The sequence below is a fragment of the Colobus angolensis genome, unplaced genomic scaffold (genome assembly GCF_000951035.1).
Source record: "Colobus angolensis palliatus isolate OR3802 unplaced genomic scaffold, Cang.pa_1.0 Scaffold48, whole genome shotgun sequence".
NCBI classification, from domain to species: Eukaryota; Metazoa; Chordata; class Mammalia; order Primates; family Cercopithecidae; genus Colobus; species Colobus angolensis.
In genome coordinates this window covers 14,089,992-14,100,094 of record NW_012118265.1, presented here as the reverse complement: position 1 = coordinate 14,100,094, position 10,103 = coordinate 14,089,992, and the positions used below count along the sequence as shown (strand labels likewise).

At 35.6% G+C, this 10,103-nt stretch overlaps 1 protein-coding gene across 3 annotated transcripts in view; it reads left to right on the top strand.

Annotated features, from left to right (window-relative positions):
- Positions 1 to 10,103, top strand: part of IFT80 (intraflagellar transport 80) — a 158,855-nt gene that overhangs the window by 34,510 nt on the left and 114,242 nt on the right. For all 3 annotated transcript variants that reach the window (XM_011959065.1, XM_011959064.1, XM_011959066.1), the window contains one exon: positions 8,349 to 8,458. In XM_011959065.1, coding sequence (XP_011814455.1) covers positions 8,349 to 8,458 — 110 coding nt within the window. The remainder of the gene's footprint in view (positions 1 to 8,348; positions 8,459 to 10,103) is intronic.

Genomic DNA, 10,103 nt, shown 5'->3' with positions numbered 1-10,103 from the left:
TCCCTCCCTCCCTTCTTCCTTCCTTCCTTCCTTCCTTCCTTCCTTCCTTTCTTTTTTGACAGGGTCTTGGTCTGTCACCCGACTGGAGTACAGTGGCACAATCTTGGCTTACTGTAACCTCCTCCTCCTGGGCTCAATCAATCTTGCCACCTTGGCTTCCCAAGTTGCTGGGAGTACATGTGTGTGCCACTACACCTGGCTAATTTGTTGTATATATAGATATTTTTTCTGGTAGAGACGAGATTTTGCCATGTTCCCAGGCTAGTCTTGAACTCCTGGGCTCAAGTGATCCTCCTGCTTCAGCCTCCCAAAGTGTTGGGATTACAGGTGTGAGCCACTGTGCGAGTCTGAAGATTTGAATTCTTTCCCGAGACCCTTCGCCAGTGCCCTCCCAGTGCTGCTTCCACTCCCTTCAATTTTTCTGTTACCTCCTTCCCATTTACTACCTGTGGATTCACCATTTCAGATGTCCTAGAGTCTAAAATGGAAACTTGGAATAAGTTGTTTAATACAAACATTGTTAATTGTTTAGTCTAGGTCAGGGGTCCCCAACCCTTGGGCCACAGACCAGTAGCTGTCTGTTGTGTGTTAGCTGGGCAGTACAGCAGGAGATGAGCGGTGGGTGGGTGAGCAAGTAAATCTTTATCTATATTTACAGCTGCTCCCCATCACTTCCATTACTGCCTGAGCTCCACCTCCTGTCAGATCAGTGGTGACACTAGATTCTCATAGAAGTGCAAATCCTATTGTGAACTGTGCATGTGAGGGATCTGGGTTGTTCACTCCTTATGAGAATCTGATGCCTGATGATCTGTCACTCTCTCCCATCACCCCGAAATGGGACCATCTAGTTGCAGGAAAACAAGTTCAGGGCTCCCACTGATTCTACATTATGGTGACTTGTATAATTATTTAATTATATATTACAATGTAATAATAGAAATAAAGTGCACAATAAATATGATGCCCTTGAATCATCCTGAACCATCCCCCACCTGGTCCATGGAAAAATTGTCTTCCACAAAACCAGTTCCTGGTGCCAAAAAGGCTGGGGATCACTGTTTTAGGTGATAATAGTGCTAGTAGTTTAGTGCTGTAGTTTTCCTGTATAATGAGTCTGGAACCAAATTGCTACTTATTTTATTCGCATGGGGAAAATGCATACAGAGTCTCCAGACTTGGAAAGGCTAGCTGGAAGCACGTGTTCACAAATGAAGAAAATTGGAGATCACAATTAGATGGCCTCTGAGCTTAATCTGGCCCACCAGCATGGTGGAGGCCCAATATTAAAAATCAGGACATTTTGGCCAGGCATCGTGGCTCACTCCTGTAATGCCAGCACTTTGGGAGGCCGAGTTGGGTGGATCACTTGAGCTCAGGAATTTGAGACCAGCCTTGGCAACATGGCGAAACCTCAACTCTATAAAAAATACAAAATTTGCTTCTGCTTTTCATATTATAGTGACGAAGCCATTGCCTAATCCCATGCCATAAAAATTTCACTTATATTTCAGTGCTTACATTCAGGTCTGTGATCCATTTTGAGTTAGTTTTTGTGTGAGGTGTTTATTTTAGAGAGAGATGGTGATGCTCTTCCCCTCACTGCCTTCTCATAGATGGGTGAACAAGATTTTCTTAAAAGCTAAAATACAGAATATACCATAAAATACAGGTGATTTTCTGATGTATTCGTTATATCATGTAATGATATTACCCATCAACATTTAAAATGTGTTTTCCTTAACATCAAATGACTTTGAAATGACTATCGTTGTCCTATTTTAATGTTATTGTTCTCATTCAAAGTTTGTTAATTATGGATTAATAAGCAGAATTAAATTAGCTAGATATCCCCATTTGGCTAACCTCTTGGTATTTCAACAGAGTAATCTGATATCTTTTTCTGGACTAAGAATTACAAACTTACTATAGAATTATGCATCTAATTTTTGAGTTTTTAATCATTGGTGCTACCAACACTTTCCTAATAAGGCATAGACTTTTCCTTTTTTGTCTCCAGAAAAATCAGTAGAGCAGTTAAGTTGTTATAATGACACTAACCCAAAAGGAAAGGTCCCTAATTACTTATAAAGTTTCTTTGATCTATTAGACGCTGCAAGTTTTAAGGGTAATTGTAAATCTGAACTACTGAGAGCTGGATGCTAAAGGCTCAAGTAAGAAGGTCAAGGCAGCTGGGGGCACAAGACTGCTGCCGCCTTTGAAGGGAGAAACTAAATTTTGACACAAAAATGAAATAACATAAACCTGAATTATAAAATTTGGAATTCTGTAAACAGTGTTGAAAGCATCCGTGTGACTTTGTCTATGTGTGTTAATTATACTTATTTCTTGATGAATAGAGATTAATTCCTGAATTCATTTCTTGACTTGGAGCCAGATGTTTGGATAGAAAAAGCCGTAGTCATTAACTTCTCTTCTAATCCAGAAGATACTTTAATCTCAGTTTTGGGTGGGGGGATTTGACTTAGTTTAAAAATGATTCTTAATGGTATTTATGGGGAGTTTATTGTTCCTTATTAGAGAAAAATAATATGTACACCAGAGATAATTATACTTATGCCATATGTTTTGTGTCATTGTTCCAGTTTTAATCTCTAATTAAAGTATATAAAGTAGTGCTGCAAACCTTTAAGGACATTTTTCCCACACTGTTTTCAAGTGGAGGAATAGAACAACAAAACATGGAACTTGTCTATAATGAATTTAGTAAAGGAGGTAAACTGTAAATGTAAATAACTGTGGCTGGGCACAGTGGCTTACGCCTGTAATCTCAACACTTGAGAGGCTGAGGTGGGCAGATCACTTGAGCCCAGGAGCTGGAGATCAGCCTGGGCAACATGGGAAAACCCGTCTCTACAAAAAATACAAAAGTTAGCTAGGCATAGTGGTGCATCCCTATAGTCCCAGCTACTCAGAAGACTGAGGTGGGAGGATCATCTGAGCCGGCAGGCGTTGAGGTTACAGTGAGCTGTGATCATGCCGCTGCACTCCAGCCTGGGTGCCAGAGTAAGACCCTTTCTTAAAAAAATCAATCAATAAAACATAAATAAATAAATAAATAAATAAATAAATAAATGTAATACAAGGGAATGTGCTTAAGGTGCTGTCGGTGGCAGGTGGGAGTGGACCAGAGGGTTAAGATTAATGCTCTGGGGAGAGTGAAGGTATTGGGAAGTCTTCCTGGCAAATGTTGCAGCATCTTTTGAACTGGGCTTTGAAGAGTGAAGAAATAGGAAAGGAAATGGGCTTGTTGGCATTGGAGTGAAGCTGTTAAGAAGCTTGGCATCATAAGAGGCTTAGAGACAGAAGACTGAGAGACGTAGAAATCAGGTGAGTGGGAGCTAACTTCTTGGGCCAGAGTGTAGGCCGTGTGAAGGATAGTACTGCCAGGGGGACCAAAACACTGACAGTCCTGGATGCTAAAGGAAGGGGTTCGGCATTTATTCTATAAGCATATAAAACCTTTAAAAAATTGACCAGGAAAGTAAAAGATAATGCCAATCTTTTAGAGAGATTCCCTTTGCAGTGATAATAAAACTAGAGAAGGTAGAGATTAAATAGAGGTGGCCAGTAAGGTTTGAATGAAAACTTGAACAAAGGCAGCGATTAAGGCTTGAATAGAGGCAGTGACAACAGTAGTTGGAAAAGTGAATAGTTCTCAGGAACTGAGAGGGATGTACCCTGTAAGGGTAAAGACTTCAAAGAGGGATAAATTAGGAAATATATGTTAAGGGATGATGGTTTTGGATATGTAGAATTTGAAGCTCTGTGATGGAGATCTCTTTGGATCAAGTAGAAATGTGTTGGAGCTCAGAGGTAAATATTAATTTGGGAGTCAGTTACATTAAGTGAAAGGTGAAACTATGGGGAAAGTTGAGACCCCCCAAGGGAGAAGTGGTTGAAGATAGAAACTTAAAAAAAAAAAAATGCCTTTATTTAAACTTTTTCTTGTATTGATCCAGTGACATACATAAGCATGGAGCCTGGAATTTTTTGAATAAATCCCACTTGATTAACTATTGTTAGCTCATGTCTCCTAAAATGAAATGAAAAGGAAATCATTCTTGGTTTTTGAATGCCAATGATTTGGCCAAAACAGAAAAAAAAAAAAAAAAATCAAATGGCTACTACTATGAACAATACAGTAAGCAAATGCTTGCTTATTACATTACAAAATAATTTGTAGTAGTAGTAGTAGTTAACAGATAGTGCTATATAGTACCAGACTCTATTTCAAGTACTTTACTTCTATTCACTCAATGTAGACCAATACTGCATGCAAGGCAAAGATAGCTAATGATTTATTATAGTAGTGAACAGTTTGTTTCAAAGGCATTCTTAAAAACATACAAAAACAGTGTTTTTAGGGGATACTTTTATAGTATGAATGTGAAAAACATGGTATATTTGACCATGTACTTCCTTAAAACAATTGAAATACATTTTTGTCTCCTCTTCTGTGGTTTAAAATGCCTTCAACAGGTTGAAAGAATTTAGATAATTTGTTTTATGGAGAGATAAGGGTCTGACATTTAACACAACCCCAGGTGCATGTGGTTTCTTAAAAAATGTCAAAAAGGTCACATGATTTTAGTGTACAAAGTTAGAAAAACAAGATATTTTTGAGTGTCTTAGCAGAAATGGAGCATAAATTAAAATTTCCGATATAAAAAGTAAAAAACTATTATAAAGCTATTTGTTTTTTGTCCATTTTTGTTAATGATTAAATAAATAACATTTTGTTACATAATTTGCTAAACTCTTTATTTTAAAGTAATTCAATCCAAAGGCTAAATTTGTTATTTCCATGCTGACTTTGCAAAGCGAAACATAGCAGTGGGAATAATTCATACTTTAATAAGTATATTTTAAAAATTTGAAATATTATAGATTTTTAAATGCTAGTGGATGGATTTCATAATAATAGAAATTATTTTGTGAAGCTGATTCTTCCACTTTTAATAATGATCTTTATTAGAACCACCCAAATTGAAAGCTGTATAGCTATGTAGTTTATTTCCTTTTAGAAAAGAAAATGTTCACATATACAGTAGTTTCATGCTTAATATTTTATTTTAAATGTAAGGAATGATTATAATAAAGATCAAGGCTTTTGATGTTATATCCATTTTGAGTTTTTAGTGGTTAAGGAGAGTAACTAATGAGTCCTATCTATTGACCTTGCTTATTTATCATAAATAAATTATTTTTTTCCATATTTGTTTCCATAGCTTGTATTTTGATTGAAGGAATGTGGTTAAAAACCACATGTTATAACAAAGGAATTACTTAACTTTTTCTTTATAAGCTTATTTTCTTTTATTGTATAAGTTACACCTGTTTTTTTAACATTATTGTTTACAAATTTGTTTTATAAGCAGGAAATGAATTATCTCTTTGTCCCAAAAGGGAAGATAAATACGATGAAGAAAGGTTCATAAACAAGGAAATGGTGTCATAACTGACTTAATGGGACCACAAATTAAATGTTAAAGTTAAGAGAACTAAAGAGTCCTTAGTTCCTCATTCTATACCCCAACCGTGCCTTTTACCACAACTAAAGCCTTAAAGTCACATCCTGTATAACTCAATGGGAGTTGTATTTACTGAATTACTTCCTTGAGGGTAGGTGTTTGTCATAGTTTAGTATACACCCCAGGAAAGTATAATTTTACTGAGTGTATTTATGAAGATTTCATAGGCTATAAATTAAAACATATTAATTTACTTTTTTGTACAAAAATTATAACTATAATAATGGAAATAAAGATGGCATCTATAATTCTACCACCTTAACTAGTAAGTCCCTGTTACTCCTTTCCAGTGATCAACAAGAACTACATTTGAAATATCTGAAATTTTAACTTCTATTTTTGGGGGAGTTTATTAAGGTTAAACTTTGTTCATTTGGAGATTTATTTTTGAAGCACAGGTCAACTCCTGGCTACTCCCAGACATATTCCCAGAAAATATACTCATCAAGTACAGAAGAAGGAGGAGTACCTTCTGAGGTTGGCCATCTCATCAGGAAGAATTTCTGTGGGTTCCTTTGATACAGAACAATCCTAGATGTCATTGACTAAACAGGATTTAGACATTTTATAACACCTGAACTGTGGAAGACATGTTTCTGGGTCTTTTTTTTTTGGACTGGGTCTAGACTAGACTTTCTAACCTCTATAAACCATTGGGACTTGCTCACAATCGAATTATATTTTTATTAGGGAGAAAATGGCACAAAAAAAGCAGAGTACCTCTTAAACAAAAGCATTTGTCGTACTGAAATTTATTCCCTGTTGATTGCATCATCATTTGGGCTTTTTATTTAAATAAACAATTAAATTTTATTGATTGTCCACAAACCCTGAAATTCAGATTTCATTCCACTAAGAATGTAAATTCCTTAAAGATTCATTCATTTATTCATTGGTTCATTTATTCACAGAAAGTCAGTTACTACAATAGTCTGATTTAGGAGTCCTAGACAATTTTTAAAAGCTGGTTTTGTAAGTATATTTGGGTTACTATTTCATAGATTAACTACATAACCTTGATTCACCTGCCTAATGAATAGGCAGCTGGGCCAGGCAAGTGGAATACAGATTATTTACTGCCATATAACCAATGCTTTCAATAAATATGATAGTCATTTTTTAAAACTAGGCTTATATAAAGTATAATCTTCCAGAAGACATCAGGTAACCTAGAAAGTAATTAAACTAAGAAATACTATACTTAAATGTAATTTATTTTAAAAATCCCATCTCTAAATTCCTATTGGCAATTGAAAACACTATCAAGTGTAATGTAGTTTATAGAGTGGTAGGTAAATCAAACTTGTGCTTTTCCTCTGGAAGTAAACTTTATGCTAGTTATAAGATATTTGGAGCTTTTTTTAGCCAAGGTTTCAGGCTAAAGCCAAACCTGATAACAAAACTTTTCCTAATCTGATATAAAAAAAATTGCCATTTGTGAATTCATGAGTTGGAGGTTATTAGATTATTTTGGGATGAAGTTATTTCTGTCCATTAGTCTGCTGCTTAAGTAGCATGTGAGGGGAAGTTCTGTTGCCTGTTATAGCATCAGGTATGATAATTGATTTATAAGGTGAGTATACCATTTGTATTTTAATATGTAAAATTTAAGTTACTTTATGCATTGAGTCAGTTTAATACTGATGGCTCTAACTGCATTGCTGGGTCACACCCAAAAGAAAAGAAATCAGTATATTAAAAAGATAGTTACACTTTTGTGTTTGTTGCAACTCTGTTCACAATACCAAGATTTGGAGGCAACCTAAGTGTCCATCAACAGATGAATAGATAAAGAAAATGTGGTACTTATATACAGTGGAGTACTATTCAGCCATAAAAAGGAATGAAATTCAATCATTTGCTACAACATGGATGGAACTGTAGTTCATTCATTATGTTGAGTGAAATGAGCCAGGCACAGAGAGACAAACGTTGAGTGTTCTCACTTATTTGTGGGATCTAAAAATCAAAACAATGGAACCCATGGAGATAGAGAGAAGAAGGATGGTAACAAGATGCTGGGAAAGGTAATGGGGCTTGTGAGGGAGGTGGGGTGGTTAATGGGTACCAAAAATAGAATGAATGAGTAAGTCCTAGTATTTGATAACACAACAGGGTGAGAGTATAATTGGATTGTTCATAACACAAAGGAAAAATACTTGAGGGGATGGATACCCCATTTTCCATGATGTAATTATTTTATATTGCATGCCTGTATGAAAATATCTCATGTACCCCATAAATATATATATCTACTGTGTACCCACAAAAATTAAAAATAAAAATTTTTAAAAAGCTCTAGGTGATCACAATGTGTAGCCAAGCCCCAAGATTGCTGCTTTAAACCAACATCATTTGTTGAACTAGTTGCAAATAAATGTAAAAACATTTGCTGCCAATAAATAAATACATACTGATGACTGTCGATGATGGGAAATTATAAATCATGACTTTTCTACTATTCTTTCATATTAAAATGAAGTATATTTATTTTATCGTGTATTTCAATAGCACTGTATATGGAATTTCTAAAAACTTCATATTTTCTCAGCAAGATCCTAATTAGTTAAAAGTATAGTATGTCAGTTGCTCACAGTAGATTTTCAAAGGTCAGTATTAACTCAGTCAGCATTTCAACATCAGACTATACTCTAAATTGAAAGGTCTGTTGAAAAGAGAAGAAATGAAATGACACCTCATATGACTTTTTTGATCCTCTTAACAATCTCTCTTTTTATAAGGCATAATAATTAAAGTTTATCAGCCTTTTTTTTTTTTTTTTTCATCTTTCAGGAACACCAGTGTATTCAGTAGCGTGGGGCCCTGATTCAGAAAAGGTTCTTTATACAGCAGGCAAGCAACTAATCATTAAACCTCTTCAACCAAATGCTAAAGTTTTACAGGTACTTTTCAGTCATTTGTAAATTGTTATCAGGGTCTGCCTGACTGCTAAACTAGAGGGCACTTGCTTAGGAGTCTCTTTCTTCTGGGTGGTCTTTTTACAGTCTGGTCTTTAAGTACATGGTTTAATCAGCCTTTATTACAGAACAAGGAATATCTTTATATTTCCAACAAGGTTTGTTTTCCCCTTATTCCAACTCATTTTGATAATGATACAGCATAGTTTGCTAATAAGAACACAGGCTTTGGAGTTAGCCACTTGGGTTTAAATATTCACTTACTTACCTATACATGACCTTAGGCAAGTTATAAAATATTGTTGAATGTCAGCCTTCTTATCTCTTAGTTAGTGACACTAATATCAGCTGAACAGGATTGCTGTGAGGATTAAATGAGTTAAATTACAAAGTGCAAAGGACAATTCCAGGCATACAGTAAGTACTCAATATAGAGTACCTGTTATTATCTGTATTATTATGCTATTATAAGTTGCTATGCCATCTCTACCTTTTAGTCAACCGAGGAGACCAGGAAAACATTGTAGAATGACTAGGTCTTGAGTTAGAGATTTGTTGGTAGACATTGACAGGCTATAGCAGGCATAGATGTGTTTTAACAGTTGAGTAGATGTAGATTTTAGGGAATAAGGACGTAGAGATGACTTTGAGGTTCCATATTAATAACATCTGTATAGATTATGCTATATATATTTTATACAGCCAACATGCCTTTACATTTTTACAGTGTGCAGAATACTCTGCTAGAAACTATAGGGACATGCAAGAATAGAATATACAAGCCCCTGTCCTTAGACACGTAAGGTAAAAAATTTGGGCAAAGGGAAGAAGCTGGGAAAGAGGACTAGATCTGATGGCTCTTAGTCAGTCCTTCCATGCCAATTACCTACGCTGAAAATCTGCTATGAAATTTATACAGCAAAAACAGGCAAGTTGAATATTTTAGTTTATACCTTAATTTATAGTTATGTGAATTTGTTTTTTTTCTTCTTTTCTTTTTTTATTATACTTTAAGTTCTAGGGTACATGTGCACAATGTGCAGGTTTGTTACATAGGTATACATGTGCCATGTTGGTTTGCTGCACCCATTAACTCATCATTTACATTAGGTATTTCTCCTAATGCTATCCCTTCCCCATCCCCCCACCTTACTACAGGCCCCGGTGTGTGATGTTCCTCGTCCTGTGTCCATGTGTTCTCATTGTTCAAATCCCACCTATGAGTGAGAACATGCGGTGTTTGGTTTTCTGTCCTTGTGATAGTTTGCTGAGAATGATGGTTTCCAGCTTCATCCATGTCCCCACAAAGGACATGAACTCATGCTTTTTTATGGCTGCATAGTAATCCGTGGTGTATATGTACCACATTTTCTTAATCCAGTCCATCATTGATGGACATTTGGACTGGTTCCAAGTCTTTGCTGTTTTGAATAGCACTGCAGTAAACATACATGTGCATCTGTCTTTATAGTAGCATGATTTATAATCCTTTGGGTGTATATCCAGTAATGGGATGACTGGGTCAAATGGTATTTCTAGTTCTAGATCCTTGAGGAATCGCCACACTGTCTTCCACAGTAGTTGAACTAGTTTACAGTCCCACCAACAGTGTAAAAGCATTTCTATTTCT